The 21,234-nt window shown below is 39.4% G+C and overlaps 1 protein-coding gene across 3 annotated transcripts in view; it reads right to left on the bottom strand.

The window, feature by feature from the left end:
* The window catches only part of Abhd12 (abhydrolase domain containing 12, lysophospholipase), an 86,633-nt gene extending 65,399 nt beyond the window's left edge, over positions 1–21,234 (bottom strand). Inside the window, exon 1 of one of the 3 annotated variants that reach the window (XM_021732724.3) lies at positions 20,849–21,234. In XM_021732724.3, coding sequence (XP_021588399.1) covers positions 20,849–21,036 — 188 coding nt within the window. In that variant the 5' untranslated portion in view covers positions 21,037–21,234. The remainder of the gene's footprint in view (positions 1–20,848) is intronic. The other 2 variants (XM_005334582.4, XM_040275071.2) reach the window with 2 other exon arrangements.

Here is a 21,234-nt window from a genome sequence, read left to right as displayed (position 1 = left end):
TTTCAGGAAATAGAAAAAGAGGGAGAACTTCCAAATTCATTCTACGAGGCCAACATCACCCTGATTCCGAAACCAGACAAAGACACTTCAAAGAAAGAAAACTACAGACCAATATCTCTAATGAACCTTGACGCAAAAATCCTCAATAAAATTCTGGCGAATCGGATTCAAATACATATCAAAAAAATTATACATCATGATCAAGTAGGATTCATCCCTGGGATGCAAGGCTGGTTCAATATACGGAAATCAATAAATGTTATTCACCACATCAATAGACTTAAAAATAAGAACCATATGATCATCTCGATAGATGCAGAAAAAGCATTCGACAAAGTACAGCATCCCTTTATGTTCAAAACTCTAGAAAAATTAGGGATAACTGGAACATACCTCAACATTGTAAAAGCAATCTACGATAAGCCACAGGCCAGCATCATTCTGAATGGAGAAAAATTGAAGGCATTCCCTCTAAGATCTGGTACAAGACAGGGATGCCCTCTCTCACCACTTCTGTTCAACATAGTCCTCGAAACACTGGCCAGAGCAATTAGACAGACGAAAGAAATTAAAGGCATAAAAATAGGAAAAGAAGAACTTAAATTATCACTATTTGCAGATGATATGATCCTATACCTAGCAGACCCAAAAGGGTCTACAAAGAAGCTATTAGAGCTAATAAATGAATTCAGCAAAGTGGCAGGATATAAGATCAACACGCATAAATCAAAGGCATTCCTATATATCAGTGACAAATCCTCTGAAACGGAAATGAGGACAACTACTCCATTCACAATATCCCCCCAAAAAATAAAATACTTGGGAATCAACCTAACAAAAGAGGTGAAAGATTTATATAATGAAAATTATAGAACCCTAAAGAAAGATATAGAAGAAGACCTTAGAAGATGGAAAAATATACCCTGCTCATGGATAGGTAGAACTAACATCATCAAAATGGCGATATTACCAAAAGTTCTATATAAGTTCAATGCAATGCCAATCAAAATCCCAATGGAATTTCTTGTAGAAATAGATAAAAGAATCATGAAATTCATATGGAATAATAAAAGACCCAGAATAGCAAAAACAATGCTAAGCAGGAAGTGTGAATCAGGCGGTATAGCGATACCAGACTTCAAACTATACTACAGAGCAATAGTAACAAAAACAGCATGGTACTGGTACCAAAACAGGCGGGTGGACCAATGGTACAGAATAGAGGACACAGAAACCAATCCACAAAACTACAACTATCTTATATTTGATAAAGGGGCTAAAAGCATGCAATGGAGGAAGGATAGCATCTTCAACAAATGGTGCTGGGAAAACTGGAAATCCATTTGCATCAAAATGAATCTGAACCCCTATCTCTCGCCATGCACAAAAGTTAACTCAAAATGGATTAAGGAGCTTGATATAAAATCAGAGACACGGCATCTGATAGAAGAAAAAGTTGGTTATGATCTACATACTGTGGGATCGGGCCCCAAATTCCTCAATAGGACACCCATAGCGCAAGAGTTAACAACTAGAATCAACAAATGGGACTTAAACTAAAAAGTTTTTTCTCAGCAAAAGAAACAATAAGAGAGATAAACAGGGAGCCTACATCCTGGGAACAAATCTTTAATCCACACACTTCAGATAGAGCCCTAATAACCAGAATATACAAAGAACTCAAAAAATTAGACAATAAGATAACAAATAACCCAATCAATAAATGGGCCAAGGACCTGAACAGACAGTTCTCAGAGGAGGACATACAATCAATCAATAAATACATGAAAAAATGCTCACCATCGCTAGCAGTTAGAGAAATGCAAATCAAAACTACCCTAAGATACCACCTCACTCCAGTAAGATTGGCAGCCATTAGGAAGTCAAACAACAATAAGTGCTGGAGAGGATGCGGGGAAAAGGGCACTCTTGTTCATTGCTGGTGGGACTGCAAATTGGTACAGCCAATTTGGAAAGCAGTATGGAGATTTCTTGGAAAGCTGGGAATGGAACCACCATTTGACCCAGCTATTCCCCTTCTCGATCTATTCCCTAAAGACCTAATAAGAGCATGTTACAGAGACACTGCTACAACGATGTTCATAGCAGCACAATTCACTATAGCAAGATTATGGAATCAGCCTAGATGCCCTTCAATAGATGAATGGATAAAAAAAATGTGGCATTTATACACAATGGAGTATTACTCTGCATTAAGGAACGACAAAATCATAGAATTTGGAGGGAAATGGATGGCATTAGAGCAGATTATGCTAAGTGAAGCTAGTCAATCGTTAAAAAACAAATACCAAATGACCCCTTTGATATAAGGGGAGTAAACAAGGACAGGGTAAGGACGAAGAGCTTGAGAAGAAGATTTACATTAAACAGGGATGAGAAAAGGGGAGGGGAGGGGAGGGGAGGGGAGGGGGGATAGTAGAGAATAGGACAGACAGCAGAATACATCAGACACTAGAAAGGCAATATGTCAATCAATGGAAGTGTAACTGATGTGAAACAGCAATCTGTATACGGGGTAAAGTTGGGAGTTCATAACCCACTTAAATCAAACTGTGAAAGATGATGTATTAAGAACTGTGTAATGTTTTGAACGACCAACAATAAAAAAAAAATAGATTTATTGATACATAATTGACACATACTGCACAAAGTATATAATGTGATACAATTTTAGCATATGTAAATACTTGTGAAACCATCACCACAATCAAGATCATCATCCCAAGAATTTCCTCTTGTGCACCATCACTTTCATTTATTTCTTAAGACTTTTTTATCATCCCAAACTCTATACCCATTAAACATTGACTCCCCAATTCTTCCCTTCCTTAGGTGGTACGAGTGGAACCCAGGACCTTGTACATACTAGGCAAGTGCTCTACCATTGAGCTATACTTGTAGCCCTCCCTCCAGCCCCTTTTAATACTTCCCTCCCAACCCCTCCATTCCCAAGTTTCTTTGGATCTATTTTCTGTCACTATATATTGATTTGATTTGGCTAGTTTTACATACATGGGATCTATCTGGCTGTTTGTACACAGCATAATTATTTGAGATTCATTTTCTCATTCATTGATGCCTGTAACTAATAGTTTATTTAATATTTTATTTTTTAGAATAGTTTTAGATCCACGGCAAAACTGAAGAAACACACAAAGAACTACATTTCTAAACTAATGAAACTACACTGATGAACTTGCTGTTGTACATTCTGTGGATTTTCACAAATGTATGATACACATCTACCATTACAGTATAATTCAGAGTAGTTTTGCTGTCCTAAAAATCCTCTGTGCTCTGAGTTAATTTGTTTTTATTGCTGAGTAATATTTCACTGTGTGGGTACATCACATTTTGTTTTTATATTTGCCTACTGATGTTCATTTGGGTAGTTTCCAGGTTTGGTCTATTACAGTTTAAAGGTGCTATTAACATTCTCTATTTTTTTGTTTTCTATTTCCTTGATTTCTTTGTTAGACACTTACTTTGGGGTTAAATTTGTTTTTTCTACTTTTGTAATGTAAAGGATGAAATCATCAACTGAAGCAGTTTCTATCTTTCTACTATAGGCATTTAGGGCTACAAATTCCTCAAGGATGCTTTAGGAACGTAAATGTCTTCATTTTCATTCACTAAACTACTTTTTAATTTCCAGTTTGATTTCTTCTTTGATTCATGGTTTATTCAGAAGTATGTCAATCAGTTCCCAAATGTTTTTCAGATATCTTTCCATTATTAATTTCTTTCTTTCTTTTTTTTCTTTCTTTTTCTCTTCTGTTACCAGGGATTGAACCTAGGGGAGATTAACCACCAAGCTACATCCTGTCCTTTTTTTAAATTTTGAGACAAGTTCTCACTAAGTTGCTTAGGGCCTCACAAAGTTCCTGGAGAAAACAAACAGCAAGATAATAGATAATAGGCTGGCTTTGAACTTGTGATACTCCTGCCTCAGAATCCTGAGCCAGTGGGAGCACACCATTGTGTCTAGCTCCTTTATTGATTTCAAATGTAATTCCTTATAGTCAGAAAACATACTCTGTATCCTAATTAGGTTGGCTTGCTTGATAGTGACATTCAAGTCTACTACATGCTAGTTTTCCACCTACTTTTATCAGTTACTGAGAGAGAGATGCTGAAATCTCTGATGACAATTGTAAAGGTGTCTTTCTTCTTTGCATTTCTATCAACTTGCTTTATGTTCTTGAAGCTCCTTGAAAGAATGTGTCAAAATTATTGTCTTCTGCTTTAACAGATTCCTTTTGAAAACACGTGTTTAATAAACATCATATAGTTGGTGCTTGCTTTTTTATCTAAATGATAATCTTTTAACTGGGTAGTTAGGCCGTTTACATTTAATGTTTTTCTCTTTGTTTTGCGGTGGTGGGGAATATGGTGGATAGTAATTTTTTCCCCATATTTTTATTAGTGCATTATGATTGTACATAATGGTGAGATTTGATGTCACATATTTATATATAACAATATAATTTTGCTGTTATCATTCCCCAGTATTTTTCCTTTCCTTCCTCTCCTCCCTCCTCCTGGTCCCTTTCCTCTATTTTACTAATCTCCTTTCAATTTCATGAGATTCCTCCCCACCGCACTATTACCATTGCCTTTTTCATCTCTCTAGCTTCCACACATGACAGAAAACATACTACCCTTGATTTTCTGAATGTGCTTATTTCACTTTACATAATATTCTTGTTCCATCCATTTCCCAAATGACATAATTTCATTCCTATTTATGGCTGAATAAAACTCCTTTGTTTTTTGTGTGCATACATATATATATATATATAATATACATGTATGTCCAGTATACATACATATATATACACATATATACATACATGTATATGTGTATGTATAAAGAAAATGTGGTATATACACATGTCTGTATAAATATGGTGTGTATATATATGTGTTACATATATGATACCATATAAAATATGGTGTCTGTATATATATGTTTTTTTTTTCTTTACCCATTCATCCACTGATGAACACCTAGGGTAGTTCCATAGTGATACAGTTTAGATATGTGGTATCCCCCAAAAGTTCATGTGTAAGACAATGCAATAACATTCAGAGGCAAAATAGTTAGATTATGAGAGCTTTAACCTAATCTGTGGATTGACTCAATGATATGGATTAACTAGGTGGTAATTAGAGGAAGCAGGGTGTGGCTTTAGGAGGTGGGTCACTGGTGTCATGCTTTAAGGTTTATATTTTTTCTGTGGTGAGCAGAGCTTGCTCTCTGCTTCCTGGTGGCCATGTTTCTGAGCTGTTTACCTTCAACATGATGTTCTTCCTCACCTTGGGCCCAAAGTTATGGAGTTGACCATCTATGGACTGAAACTCCTGAAACTGTGAGACGCAAATAAACTTCCACTACTCTATACTCTTCTTCTCAGGTTTTTGTTCACAACAATGAAAAAGTTAACTAAAACATGTAGTTTGGCTATTGTGAATTGGGCTGCTATAAACATGGGTATGCCAACTTTAATTCTTTAGGATAAATACTGAGGAGTAGTATGGCGGGCTTTTGAGGACCCTCCAAATTGATTCCCATAATGGTTGTAACTAATTAACAATCCCATCAATGGTGTAAAAGTGTTACTTTTTCTGATATCCTCTCCAGCATTTTTTATTGTTTGTATTCTTAATGGCTGCCATCCTATAGATAATCAAACATTTTTTATGACTCCATTTTATTTCCTTTGTTGGGTTGTTAGAACTCTATTTTTAGTTGTCATAAGGTTTACAGTTTTCATCTTCATTACATTCTACATCTTAGTGAAATTTTTAACATTTCATGTATAAGAACATTTTAAGAATGTGATTACATTTCTTCTTTCCCAGTCTATGCATTTATTGTCATGAATTTCACTTTTATATTCATTATAAACCCTACAACGCATTGTTATTGATTCCTTATCACTTAATAAAACTTTTCTCATGCAATTATTTCTAAAAATGTTCTTCATTCATTTGTGAAGATTCAGTTGTTCTATCTGGTATAATTTTCTTTCTGCCTGAAGGTCATCCTTTGTTTCTTCTTTTTTTGGGAGAGGGGCACTGGGAATTGACCCCAGAGGTCCTTTACACTGAGCTACATCCCCAGCCCTTTTTATTTTTATTTTAAGACAGGCCCCCCGCATGTTTCTGAATTTGCAATCCTCCTTCTTCAGCCTCTGGAGTAGCTAGGATTATAGGCCTGTACAACCATATCCAGCATCCTTTGCATTTTATATGGTGTTGGTCTGTTGGCGATGAATTCTTTCAGCTTCTGTATGTCTGAAAACTTCAAGATTGTGCTTTCATTTTTGAAAAGTATTTTCCTCCTGATAGAGAATTCTAGGTGAATTTTGTTTTTCTTTAAACACTATAAAGATGCCTCTCCACTGTCTTCTCAGTTGGATTTTATTTTTCCTTAAAAAAAAAACTGCTATATATATATCTTTGTTCTTATTTATGTATGTGTCTTTTTCCCCATCCAGATGCTTTTAGTATTTTTTCCTCTATCACTAATTTTGAGCAATTTGATCACGACATGTCTTTGTGAATAGCTGTCTTCACATTTCTTGGGAAGGAGATTCATTTAGTTTCTCAATAGGGGGTACAGTTTTCACCAAGATAGGAAAGTTTCTGGCCATAAGTTCTTCAAATATTTTTACTCTCCTTCCCCTTCTCTGGGGACTCAAACTACCCATATAATAGGCTGCTGAAACTTGTTCCACAATTTAATGTCATTAAAATGGTGAGGAAAAAGTGTTTTGCTTTATCATTTTATTTCATTACATTCTCTCAGAAGTAACAAAAGATTAAAGCCAAGACTCATTCCCTAAGACTAATAGTTGAATTAAATTTGTCTTATTTTTCAGTTATAAATCTTAACAATCATATCCTAACACAGTCAGTCCTAGGAGCATTTTTACTCTTCGGAATTGAAAACATTAAGGCTTAATAAAGCATACAAAAGCAATCCATAAATGTCTCTTTGTTCCCAAAGAAGGCAAAAACCCATGAGGATTTTGTTGGCAGAGCTGATCAGCTGGTGCCTTACCTTAAGAAGGCCTTATTCTGCTAGCAGAAAGAGTTTTCCCATTGCAGCACAGCTTGTTTTCAAGGGCTTTTCATATGACTACACTTCCTATCTTGCTTTATTTTTCTTTATAGCAGTGGACCACCATGTTGAAATTTTAGTGTATATTTATGTGCATAATAATATAAGCATTGTGGGCTGGGGCTGTGGTTCAGCAGTAGAGTGCTTGCCTAACACGTGTAAAGCTCTGGGTTTGATCCTCAGCACTACATAAAAATAAATAAATAAATAGAATAAAGGTATTGTGGGGAAAAAAAAAAGAAAGAATGTAAGCTCTGCAGATACTGAGACTATTCCATTTTGTGTGACATTCTATCCATACCCTCTAACCTTCAAAGAGGCTAAATGAAAGAAGAGAACATATTTGTTAAATAAATGACAGAACATGCAAGCAATACTCTCAAAATATGCCACACTATTAATAGCAATTATCAAGGGGGAGTTTCAGTTCCTCCATCATCTTCCTCTGTTTCAAGTTTTTATAAAGATTTTTTTCTTACTTAGAAATCACATGAAAAGGGCTGGGGATGTGGCTCAAGCAGTGGTGCGCTCGTCTGGCATGTGTGTGGCCCAGGTTCGATCCTCAGCACCACATACAAACAAAGATATTGTGTCCGCCGAAAACTAACTTAACTAAATAAATATTAAAAAAAAAAAAGAAATCACATGAAAAGTAAACTGAAAGGAACAGAATGAAAGCGAAGTAGCTCCTCAGAGGAAACCTTTCACCATGGTGATGGCCGTCTCCTGGGTGTCCTCACACTTGGAGATCCCTTCCTATGTTTTGTACAACCTCCTTGAGTTTTCTCTTGAGGCCCTGGGCCTATATTAACAGGCTCCCAGTTGGCCTGCACTGGTGTAATAGTCTCCTTCTAGAGGAACCCTAAGACAAATACCAAATATCCTGGATTGTAACCTTTTTTTTTTTTTCCTTCCTGTAGGTTCTGACATGACATGCCCTATTAAAGTGTCCTATGCCCTCAAACTGTGGGAATTTCTTTTTTTCTATTTCTAGACAGCTTGGTTAGCCAGTAATGTCACTTTGCATTACATTCTGTTAATAAAGTAAAAGGCTAAATGATGGGATGTTCCAAAGAAAGATAAATTAGCACATAAAAATGTCAGAGTAATTGCAGCAACTCAGGAGGCTGTGGCAGAAGGATCACAAGTTCTAGGCCAGCCTCAGCAACTTAGTGAGACCCTGTCTCTTTAAAAAAAAAACAAAAAACAAACAAAAAAAACCCCATATGTGTGTGTGTGTGTGTGTGTGTGTGTGTGTGTGTGTGTGTGTGTATTTCAGTGATAGAGCACCCCTCCTGGGTCTAATCCACAGTGAGAGTGAGAGAGAGAGAGAGAGAGAGAGAGAGAAACACGCACACACAAAAAAACAAAGGGGTGGGGAGGAGACTGACCATCTCCAGGTATCCTTGTAAGCATCCTTGTATACTCTCTGCCAAAGGCACAATCAAGACATTTAGGTGGCCAGGCATGGTGACACATGCCTATAATCCTAGTGGGTTGGGAGGCCGAGGCAGGAGAATTTCAAGTTCAAAGTCAGCCTCAGCAAATTAGTGAGGCCCTAAGCAACTTAGTGAGACTTGTCTCTAAATTAAAAAAAAAAAAAAAAAAATTTTAAAAAGGAATGGGGAGGTGACTCAGTGGTTAAACATCCCTGGGTTCAATCTCTAGTACCAAAACAAATAACAAACACACAAACACAAAAACCATTTGGGTAGCCAGGAGTCATGGCATATACCTGCAATTCCAGTGGCTCAGGAGGTTGAGGTAGGAAGGATGCAAATTTGAGTCCAACCTCAGCAACTTAACAAGACCCTGTCTCAAAATAAAATATTTAATAATGCGCTAGAAATGTGGCTCAGTGGTTAAGTGCCATGTTCAATCCTGGTACCAAAAAAAAAAAAAAATTAGAATGCAAGAGCTGATGGTTGCCACCCATAAAGACTGATTAAGACAACCAACTTCCTAAGGAAGGGGACTATCTTCCTGCATCTCTATATTCCAGTGCCTGACACAGCATCTGCCAAAGTCTAGTAGTAAATAAAATAATCCATGGGTACCTGACACTGATATAGTCACTTTCAGGCAGGACCAAGAATGGTATAATAATCAAGAATGAATAGATAAGGGCATATCTGTTATACACATGATTAGGAGAAGAAAACTGAAAAAAAAAATCAAAGCTTTATCTCTTCTAGAGACCTGAGCTATTGTAAAAAACAAAAACAAAAAACAAAACAAAAAAAACTGACTTCAACTCTCATCTTTCTTACCTGCCCATAATAATAGTTCAGTCAGTATATCCAAATCTTGCATGAAGAATCTGGTAGTCAGATAAGAAGTGAAGACAATTTGAACTTTTTGTTGTAGTTTTTTACCGTAAAGCTTAGGGATACTTCTTTCAAGCTTCCAGAATAAACCCTAAATTCCAATACTCATGAAGTTGTTTCTATTCCTTCACTTCCTATTTTTTCTTTTTTAAAATATTTTTTAGTTGTTCATGGATCTTTATTTGTATCTATTTTTTTATCTGTTTGTTTATATGCGGTGCTGAGAATTGAACCCAATGCCTCACATGTCTCAGGCAAGCTCTTTACCACTGAACTACAACCCCAGGACTCTGCATTCATCTTGACAAACACTGTGGGAGAGGGGTATTATCAAGGGAGTAGCTAGTGAGCTCCCAGTGAGCTACTAGCCAGACATGGTGGCACACATCTGTAATCCCAGCAGCACCAGGAGGCTGAGGTAGGAAGACTGCAAGTTCAAAGCCAGCCTTAGTAACTTAGTGAGACACTAAGCAACTTAGTAAGACCCTGTCTCAAAATAAAACATAAAAAGGGCTGGGGATGTAGGTCAGTGGTTAAGCACCTCTGGGTTCAGTCCCTGCTACCAAAGAAGGAAAAAAAAAAAAGCGAGTTCCCTCTGGCACAGGTACTCTTGCTCCAGCCCCTATGTCCTGTGCTCTCACCATGTGATAACTATGACTTCCATTATATTATAATGCAACATGAAAGCCCTCATCAAAGGCAGCCCCTTGATCTTGGACTTTCCACCCTCCAAAACAAGGAGCCAAATATTCTATTGTTTATAATTTAGCTAGTCAGTGGTATAGCAGTATTGAGAAGTGGGCTGTTGCTTACAAATACCTGAAAATGTGGAAGCAGTTTTGGAACTGGGTAATGGATAGAAATTGGAAGAATCTAGTGGAGCAAGCTAGAAAAAGCCCGCACTGCCATAAATGGAACATTAAGAGTGATTCTGATGAAGGCTCAGAAGAAAGCTGTAAGCAAAATCAGGAACTTTCAGAGAGTTTCCTTAAGTGCTTGTGATCAGAATGCTATTAGAAATGCGAAAAGTAAAGGGCACTCTGTTGAAATTTCAGACAGAAACAGGATATTGGAAACTAGAGTAAAGACCACTCTTGTTATAAAGTGGCAAAAAGACCTTATGTCTGTACCCTAGAACTTTATGAAATAGCCTCTGAGGATATGACTTCCTCTACCTAGATTTCTTTTCTTTTTTCCTCTCTCTCTCTCTCTTTTTTTTTTTCTCTACTTAGATTTCAAAGGATGCTGCAGACAGCCTGGGTGCCCAGGCAGAGCCTTGTCATGGGGGCAAAGCTACCACAGAGTCCCTACTAGGGTAATGCCTGATGAAGGCTGCAGGGGTAGGGCCACCCCCAAGATCCCAGAACTATAGAGCTATCGGTGTGCCAGCATGAGACTCTAACTCCTGAGAGGTGCTGAGACCAAAAAAGTTGTAGGGGCAGGGCTGCCTGAGGCTTTGAAGGCCTGATCCCCACACGACTGTGCCCAGGATGCAAGATACTAAGTCAAAAATCATTCTCTAGTTTTAGGACTTAATCCAGCCAGGTACAGTGGCACACATCTGTAATCCCAAAAGCCCAGGAGTCTGAGGGAGGATGATCATAAATTGGAAGCCAGCCTAGTCAATTTAGTGAGACCCTGTTTCAAAATAAAACATAAAAAGGGCTGGGGATGTAGCCTAGTGGTAGAGTACCCCTGGGTTCAATACCCAGTCTGGGAAGAGGGAGTGGACACTTAATGCTGTTTTTCCCATTGAGCTTTGGACTGCCTTACTCCTTTCTTTTTGATGCTCTCTCCTTTTTGGAATGAGAATATCTATCCTGTGCCCCACCACTGCATTTCTGAAGTACATTCTTTGTTTTGATTTCACAGGTACATAGCTAGAGGAAATTTGCCTCAGGATAAATTGTGTTTCAATGTCATCCATAATGATTCCAATGAGACTCTGAACTTTGGACTGTGTAGTTAATGTTGTATTGAGTTAAGACTTTTGGGACTACTGGAATAAAATGCTATTGTTTAAATGTTCCCTCCAAAATTCATACTGAGAAAAAATTTTTTTTAAGAAGACAAGTCTCATTATGTTGCCCAGGCTGCCCCCAAACTCCTAGACACAAGTGATCCTACTGCCTCAGCCTCCTGAACAAGTAGAACTTGAGGTATGATACAACACTTGGCTCATGTGGAAATTTAAGCCACTGGGATGGTATTGGGAGGTGAGATGTCTAAGAGGTATTAAGGTCATAAATCTCCACCCTCCTGAATATGCATTAATGATGCTACAATTGGGAGTGATTTAGATATTATGGGAATGACTTTGTTATACAAGCAGACTCTCTCGTTTGGTTGTTCTCTTGCTCCTTCTCACCCTTTTCTTAAGTGTTCCTTTGCTATGTGATGCCTTCCTCCATGTTATGATTCAGTATGAAGATCTTCATCAGATGTAGTGCTTGGATCTTGGATTTCCCAGCCTCTCAGAACCATGAGCCATATAAATTTTGATTATTTTTAATTTACCCAGTCTGTGGTATTCTGTTATAGCATCAGCCAATGTACAAAGATAGTTCCCTTCTCAGTACATGGCAACTCTATTTTTCTCATTGTTCAGAAAAAATCCTGTGAATATGACTCCTGTCTCTTTCACACTCATCCATTTAAACCATTAGCAAATCCTATTGGCATCTCCTTTAAAACATTCAGAATTCCACATTTCTTCTTACCCTCATGGCTAATAACCTGGCCCAAGCCCTCACAGTATCTTACCTGGATGACAAGAGCCCCAGCTGGACTTCCACATCCCTGTCCCCAGTCTGTTCTTATTACAGACTCAGAGTAACATGATAATACATACAACCTATCATGTTATTCTTCTGCTCTAAAGCAGTCAGGGGCTTCCATTCAAATGTCCCCTTGTTAGGAAGGCCTCTTTCTCACCCAAACCACACATCCCACCATGGTGCCCAGTCTAAAGATGTTCCTCTACTGGCTCTAGAGCACCTGATGTTCCTCTACTGGCCTAGAGCACCTGATGTGTCATATCTCTCTTCATTTGTCACCAGTCTCCCTTACTGGAATGTAAAGTCCATGAGAACATGGACTGCGGTCACTACTATGGCCTCAGCAGTCACAGGTATTCAAACTATGTTAAATGAGTGGCTGAAAAAAGTGCTGGATGATCAAAGACTATAGTTAAAAATGCTCCAGTGTTAACAGTTACGATGATGGATCATGATGAACCGAATATGCATGACTATGAGAAGCCAGACTAATAACCTGGGGAATAAAAAGAAAGCAGTAAATTCTTCCCGATATGTGCTAATGACTTTATCACTTCCCTCAGCACGTAATGTCAGTAGTAATAATGGGATAGAAGATGCCACTGACTGAGGGCTTGCTGCTGGTGGAAACTTTCCATACACCTAGACCTCACCACAATCCTGCATCATTCTTTTCCCCACATCACAGATGAAGAGACAAATCAGAAAGTTAAGCAAATGACAGATTCTGAAAACACTCACTCAAGACCCAGTTTGCCATGCAAGCTTCCTCTTAAACATGGAATCATACTACAATGGGAACCAAACCCAAATAGAGATCCTTCTAAGCATGGGACATTTTATTTTAGTCCAGACTTTCTAGCTATCATTCCTTTCGGTATTGGTCAGCTCTTCTAAACTACACTCCAGACACTGGCCCTCAGTTTAGGAGAAGGCAAATGACTCATTCCCTCTCCATACTGAAAAAGCCCACTGGCAAAGCACAAACTCACTGAAACTTAATTTCTGTTTAAAAACTTAATTTTACCACCTCTGGGTGAAAAGCATTGACTTAATCTGTTTTCTTTCATGGTTGGATTTCAATAAACATTCTTCCTGAAGACTTCATTTTGAGAGGAAAAGTGTTCTATTGTAAGGAAAAGCAGAAATATGGGATGGGGTCCCATCTTCATCAGCCTACACCTGACAAAGTGATCATCTTCCATGCCTCTTTTCAGTCTGCCCAAAGGTATCTTCCATAATATGCCTGTCTGCAAAAGTTACCACAAAAGGGAGACACTCCCTTGGAAAGGGAGGGTGTGTGTTGGCTGAAAGTAACTTTGAACCAAGCACAGATACAGGACACAAAGCCCTAATAAAACCAGATCCCAGTTCTAAGGTTCCAGGCCTCTGTCTGGACTGTGGCTGTGAAAAGGTATATCAAGTTGGGAAGTGGCAGACCCACCTGTTAAATTCTTGTTAGAGTCTTATCCTAGACTGTACTCTAGGTAGAGAAGAAAGAAAAAGGGATAAAGCAGACTTTAGCTATAACAGCTTGGTGAACACTTGCTCTCATCTCCTCAATCTGTGAAGCAAGGGTGAAGAGACACCACATAGAAATGCTTGGAGGGTGAGCTGACTATCACACCTCAGGTCAGCTAAAGGAAAAGGAGATAGGCATTAATCTCAGCCACCTGCCTTTCAGCATTATGGTGAAGCATTAGCAGCTTCAGATGAAATCCCTTCTTTGGGTCAAGGAAGAACTAAGGTGATGACTCTTCTTTGGTTTTACACAGGAGGGTGCTCTAGCATCTCCCATGCAATTCATTGATCTCCATCTATCTGGCCTATCTGGCCTGCCCTACAGTTTGAAAGAGGAAGGGTAAAGACCAGCTGATTGAGATACACAGATCTTGCGTGTCTTATGATTTTAGTTCAGGGTCCAAATGGGACAACGTGTACCTTAAATGCACCTTCCCAAGAACTCCAGAGCTACAAAAATGAGAAGAAAATGAGAAGCCCATAAAGTTCTTTTTTGCCCAGCACCTTCTCACAGACAATTTGCAAAGTAAAATTAGTATCTAGAGCTAGGAGTATACAGGTATGTGGTTATTATGCTTTGGATCTTAAATGTCCCCCCAAAGCCATGTTTTGAAGGCTTAGTCCTCAGCTAATAGCATTATTGAGAGGTAATGAAACTTTTTTGGTGGTGGTAGGGAGGTACCAGGGACTGAAACCACGTTTGTTTTAACATTGATTATATCACCAGCCCTTTTTATTTTGAGACAGGGTCTTGCTATAGTTGATCAGGCTGGCTTCAAACTTGTGATCCTCCTACCTCAGCATCCCAAATAACTGGGAAATAGGCTTGTATCACTGCATGTGGCTAGGTGGTAGAAACTTTAAGAGGTGGGACCTAGTGAAAGGAAGTTAGGTGAGGGAGGGGTATGGGGTAGTTGGTAGGGGAGAAGAGGATTCCCTTGAAGGGGATATTGGAACCTTGTCCCTTACCTTCTCCTGCTTTGTCTCTTAGCCACCAAGATGTGAATAGATCTCCTCTGCCATGTGCTCCTATCATAGGACCAAAGTGATGGACTCAAGTGACGTTGAACTAAATCCTCTGAAACAATGAGCCAAAATAAATCTTTCCTCTTTTTTAAAATTGATTTTTCTCAGGTACTTCATCACAGCAAATCTGACCTAATACAGTAATAAAGCACGTGCTTAAAACAAGATCCTGGGCTTAATTCTTAAAACCAAACCAAATAAAATAAAACAATTTTAAAAACCCTAATATCTAGTTCATCTTCTTAAGGGATACAGAGTTGATGTATGATTTCAATATATATTTACTTTTAAAAATTACCTTTTAAGCCAGGTGCAGTGATGCGTGCTGGTAGTTCCAGCAACTTATAAGGCTGAGGCAAGAGGATCACAAGTTCAAGGCCAGCCTCAGCAACTTAGAAAAACCCTGAGCAACTTAGTGAAACCCTGTCTTTAAAAAAAAAAAAAAAAAATGGTTGGGATGTAGCTCAGAGGTAAATCACCTCTGAGTTAAATTACCCTTCAGCTCAGAAATTTTAAAAAACAAAACAAAACCAAAAACTTTGGCTTCCAAAGTCGTTCTAATTTGAATTAATTAAAAATGTTAAAATTATGGTGACCAACACACACAAATACAATTAAAACAAAACTCTACAAAACCAAAAAAACATCTACTCTTTTCTGGAAAGACTAGAGGACCTGGCTGCCTTGGGCCACATTCCAGGTAGTATCAGGACCAGGTGTGGAGGCTGCTGCCCGCTGCAGATGGAACCTGTTTTGTACTTCTGGGCAGCCCTCAGCATTACCTGGCTCTCTCAGAAATAATAAAGGAGATAGATATATTATATACATACACACACACACATACACATGTATATATATATGTATATATACACATACACAGTCACACACACACACATATATTTCAAACTCTAGTGTTTATGTGTTAGATATATCATTAGTCAGCCTAATCAAGAAAAAAAATAAGGGCAAGAAAGCCTAAGTACATAAATGGGACCAAATCCAGGGAAATAAGTCCCAGATAAAGAGGAAAAAAGCTGGGGCTGCGGCTGTAACTCAGTGGTGAAGTGCTTGCCTTGCATATGTGAGGCACTGGGTTCAATCCTCAGCACCACATAAAAATAAATAAAGATACTGTGTGTTCATCTACAACTAAATAAATATTTTTTTAAAAAAAGAAAAAAAGCTGATTAAAAGCTGATTAAGTTCATGATTTTCTTTATTTTTTTTTCCCTTTGGTACCAGGAACTAAACTCAGGGTGCTTTACCAGTAAGCCACATCTCTAGCCCTTTTTATTTTGAGACAGGGTCTCACTAAGCTGCTCAGAGCCTTGCTAAGTTGCTGAGACTAGCTTTGAACTTGCAATTCTCCTGCCTCAGCCTCCTGAGCCCCTGGAATTAGAGGTGTGCATCACCACACCTGGTAAGTGGATGATTTTCTATGAATACACAAACCACCAAAACTAAACCCAGAAAGAGATAACAAATCTGAACAGACCAATGGTCTCAAGGAAACTGTATAGTTATAAAAGTGCTATATTCTAAAAAAGCACAAGGTTTAGGTAGTTTTATAGGGGAATTTACCAAATTTAAAAAAACAAACAGATAATTTCAAAAGAATTTTAAACTGACTAAAGCAGAGAAAGTACAGCCCCCATACACACACACACACACACACACACACACAAAAGACAGAACCCAGGGGCACTCTACTACTGAGCTACTACATCTCCAGCCATTTTAATTTTTTATTTTGAGACAAGGTCTTGCTAACCTTCCAGTTCAAGACAGGGCCTTAACTTGCAATCCATCTGCCTCAGTCTTCTAGTGGCTGTTTTTTTTTTTTTTTTAAAGAGAGAGTGAGAGAGGAGAGAGAGAGAGATAGAGAGAGAATTTTTTAATATTTATTTTTTAGTTCTCGGCGGACACAACATCTTTGTTGGTATGTGGTGCTGAGGATCGAACCCGGGCCGCACACATGCCAGGCAAGCGCGCTACCGCTTGAGCCACATCCCCAGCCCCGGGATGCAGTCTTATTATATTGCTCAGACTGGGATCCTTCCTGGGATTAAATGATCATCCTGCCTCAGTCTTCTGAGTGGCTAGGACTACAGGTACATGCCATAAACCCAGCCAAAGAACATTTTTAATATTAAAAGATATAGAAAACACAACTTGATAAAGATAACACTAAAAAAGAAATAGAGGGTTGGAGATGTAGCTCAGTGGTAGAGCACTCACATGGCATATGGGAGGCCCTGAGTTGGATCCCTAGTATTGCAAAAGAAAAAAGAAAATTATACACTACTTTCACAAATAATGATGTATCATTTCTAAGTAAAATGTTAATAAACGGACTCTGCCTTCACAATAAGGGCTCATCCCAGGAATGCAATAATAATTCAATAACATAAAATCTATTGTTACAATAACATATTAACAAGTAAAGGGAAAAATTACTATGATCATAACACAGATGTTAAAATTTTAAAAATTCAACCACTATTAATGATTTTAAAATGTTATTAGCAACATACTTTTTAGTAAAATCAGCACACTTAATGACAAAACTAAAAGCAATCTCATTAAAGATGAGAAATTAGGGCTGGGGAAGGTGGCTCATTCTTGTATTTGCCTAGCATGTTTGAAGCCCTATGTTCAATCCCCAGCACATGGGGGTGGGGGGTAGTAGGTTGGATATAGTGGTGGTGCATGCCTGGAATCCCAGCAACTCAGGAGGCTGAGGCAGGAGGATCACGAAGCTCGAGGCCAGACTTAGCAACTTAGCAACACCCTCTCCCAAAGTAAAATAAACTAGGACTGGGGATATAGATCAGTAGTAAACCGCCATAATAACTCCCACCCCGAGTCCCCAAAAGGTGAGGAATTAGTTAAAAGTACCCAGTATCATCTCCATTATTTAACTTTGTTCTGGAAATACACTGCAATCAGAAAAGAGAAACAAGTGGCATAAATATTGGAAAACAAGGGACAAAATTATTATTTGTAGCTGAGGTGATTGTACTCCTGGAAAATTCAACAATAGTAAAAACTATTAGAAACAATAAAATTAAGTTGCTAGTTATAAAATTAATAAATAGAACTAAGAATATGCAATACAATAAAGGATCCTATTTTCAGTAAAAACAAAAAAGATGAACTAGGATAAAGAATGTATAGAATTTTCAAGTAAAGATATTTCTCTTTTTTTTATATCATTGATTGAACTCAGGGGCACTTTTACCACTGAGCTACAATTCTTTTATTATTTTTTATTTTGAGATAGGATCTTACTAAGTTGCCTAAACTGGCTTGGAAATTTCGATCCTCCTGCCTCAACCGCCAGAGTTGCTAGGATTATACGCTTGTGCCATCATACCCAGCTCAGACATATATTTCTGAGACAATTTGGGAAGTGGTTTGTGGTCTGGATATTTGATAATATTGATTTCAGATAAAAATTTAGTTTAATAGATAGGATAATAGCATTGGGGTTATATATATTTCAAAAAGTCCTTATTTGTTAAGTATTTTATAAAGAAAATAATTTGTTTCAAAATATTACAGTCCCCCAACCTACAAGAAAATAGAGAGGAGGGATAAATGATTCAAGTTTGGCTAAACATTGAAAACTGTTCAAACCATTGGATCACTATATTGTCTACTTTCATATATTTGAAAATCTTGTAGTGATCTTGAATCTAGACACAGTACTGTGTTCCTGTAATCCCAGCAGCTCTGGAGGCTCAGGTAGGAAGATTGGTAGGTAATTCAAAGCCAGCCTCATCAACTTAGTGAGGCCTTAAGCAACTTACAAAGACCCTGTCTCCAAAAAAGAAAAAAAAGGGCTGGGGATGTGGCTTAATGGTTAATCAGCTCTAGGTTCAATCACTAATATCAAAAATAAAATGTTCATAATAAAGAATTAAAAGAAATGTGCAGGAGGACCATAAAAGACAACTAATTGCAAAGGCATATAACAGGCTTATATACACATAAAATGCCACCTGGAAGTACTAGAAATTAATACCAAAATCAGATATAATTTTCTTCTATCAGACAAAGGTCAAAATATGGGATAATACACGATATAGGAGGCGGAGGCAACTTACATTGATGGTCAGAGTACAGATTAATACAACTTCTGTGGAGGGTTAACCTAGCTTTACCTTTTGAAGTTATAAACACACACCCCTGGCCTAGAAATTCCACTTCTTGGAATTTATTCCCCAGATATTCATTCATTCAACAAGTATTTTCTACCATCTACTATGTGCCAGGCACTAGAGATACACAAGGGAAGAAAACAACCTGCTCTCTGGTGCTTCCATTCTTGTGGGATAGGAGGCACAGGTAAAGCAAGTCAACAAGTATGCATGCAATTATAATGCCACGTAAGTGATAAGGTAAACAGGGATGGGCTGGTCTGGGAAGGTCTCTCTGGGCCTGAGTCAAGCACCAGAATGTCTAGGACAGGCAACAGGAAAAAAAGCCAAGGGGTAACACAAATTTGACCTTTCTTCTGTGTTGTGCATTTTATTTCCCTAACAGCCTTTTGATTATCTAAAGGATATGGACACTATTGAAGGTTTCTCTTTGTCCCCTGATACAAAACTGAAAATAAATCAGATTCTTTTAATATAGTACATCTCACAAGGAAGGTGTCAGGGCAGCATTGTTTCCCAACATTATTGTGCATAACAATTCGATCTTTTACAAGCAAAGACTTTCCAACTTACTTAAGTTTTGTGCTGTCTACTAATAAAATGTATTAAAGTAAAAACTCTTGATAACAGTTAAACCTTTCCAAAAAGAACATATTAGTTTCCCAAAAATACTCACACGTGAAATCAAACCTATCAGTCCCTGCCCTTCTGGCAGGACTGAGAATCATTGACTTAGAGGCCCCTAGTTTAATTTCATGTTCTTTTTAAGTACTAAAGTTGAAGTTCTCATTTTCTTCAGGGGCTAATTGAATAAATATTTTATGCTTCAGGTTCAATTGAAGGCATTCCAACTGCTTCCAAAAGAAACACCTGAGAACATCACATACCAACTTCAATCAAACATCATCATGAAATTCCAACGCTTCAAAATTGCCATGAATTATATGTTCCACAAACAGTCAAATCATTAAGAAAACAGCAAAGAGGGAAAAAAAATATGTCCCTGTGAAATAAGCTCCTATCTCAATTCCGAAATCAGCTTTATATAACCGCATTCTTCTTCGCAAAGGGAGAAAACACATGCACACACCTCAAATGACTTCGGGACTCTACAATAATTCTCGGTGGGACCAACTCCTTTATACAGATTTCAAAGGTAAGCAGCCACCAGCACAGCGAACGATCGGTTTTCCTCCAACAACTGAGAATGTGGTGTATCCTTTCTTTCCCTTGAACCCCACAGGCCATTTAACCTTTTTCCAAAGGCTCAGCAGTTCTGAGCAGCGAATGCCACTTCTAACAACAGTTACCCGAGAAGTACTGAAGTGAGAGACCAGGGTACCACCAGGCTTGCACACAGGCGCCGGCTAGTGCGCTCGGTTTGGGAGGTCAATGCAAACCAGGTATGAGCGGACCCCGGAGCTCTGAGGGTCTGACGCCAGCCTCTCCACGTCCCACCGCCTACGTGCCGCGCGTCCGGGGGCCTCCCCACCCCTTACGCTACTCTCGTGCTAGGTCACGACTTCCGTGCCGCTCCAAACCCGTAGCTTAGGGGTCCGCAGTGGCTCTCTTGGAAAAGTATAGGGGTGCAAAGATGCGTTCGAAGTGCGGAGCGCCAGAGGGGATACTAGAGTTGAAGGGACGTAAGGTGCTCCCGAGGGAAGGTGCCTGGGGAAAGGATGGGGGTTGGGAGCTCCTTGCAGGCCAAGTAAGGGGAAGAGGTCTGAAGAAGGGTCAAAGAGGACACCGGGAGAATGGGGGGTGAGGTGGGAAATCCTTATGCAGGCAGCTAATGTGAGGGGGGCGGCGATTCGGGGAGACCTGTGGGCCGCACCTGCACGGCAGGTGAGGGGAACCCTCCCCACTACCAGTGCATCGCCTCACCTGCCCAGCGTCCGCTTCATGCCCGAGTCGGCTGCACAACGGGGCTCCGGCCCCTTGCCGGCCAGGCGCAGGTTCTGCTTCAGGCGGCAGTCGGCGTCCAGCGCCGCGGTGGCCGAGCCGGAGGAGGATGAACCCGAGGCGGCGCAGCGCTCATGCTCCAAGGTGACGGGCTCGGTCCGTTTCCTCATCCCGCGGCCGACAAGGCCGGCCGCCCACGGCGCCCGCTGGCCTCGCCCGCCCGCCTGCGCCGCCCTCGCCGCAGCCGCCGCAGCTCACAGCCTTCACCGCCGGGAGCCCGCCCGCTGCCCCTCACATCTCAGCCCCAGGCCGCAGCGCCCGCTGAGGACCAGCGCTGGGGGCCGGTCGGCCTCACAGGCCAATCAGCG

This window comes from Ictidomys tridecemlineatus, chromosome 5 (genome assembly GCF_052094955.1).
Source record: "Ictidomys tridecemlineatus isolate mIctTri1 chromosome 5, mIctTri1.hap1, whole genome shotgun sequence".
Lineage (NCBI taxonomy): Eukaryota > Metazoa > Chordata > Mammalia > Rodentia > Sciuridae > Ictidomys > Ictidomys tridecemlineatus.
This window is presented reverse-complemented; position numbering and strand designations above follow the sequence as displayed.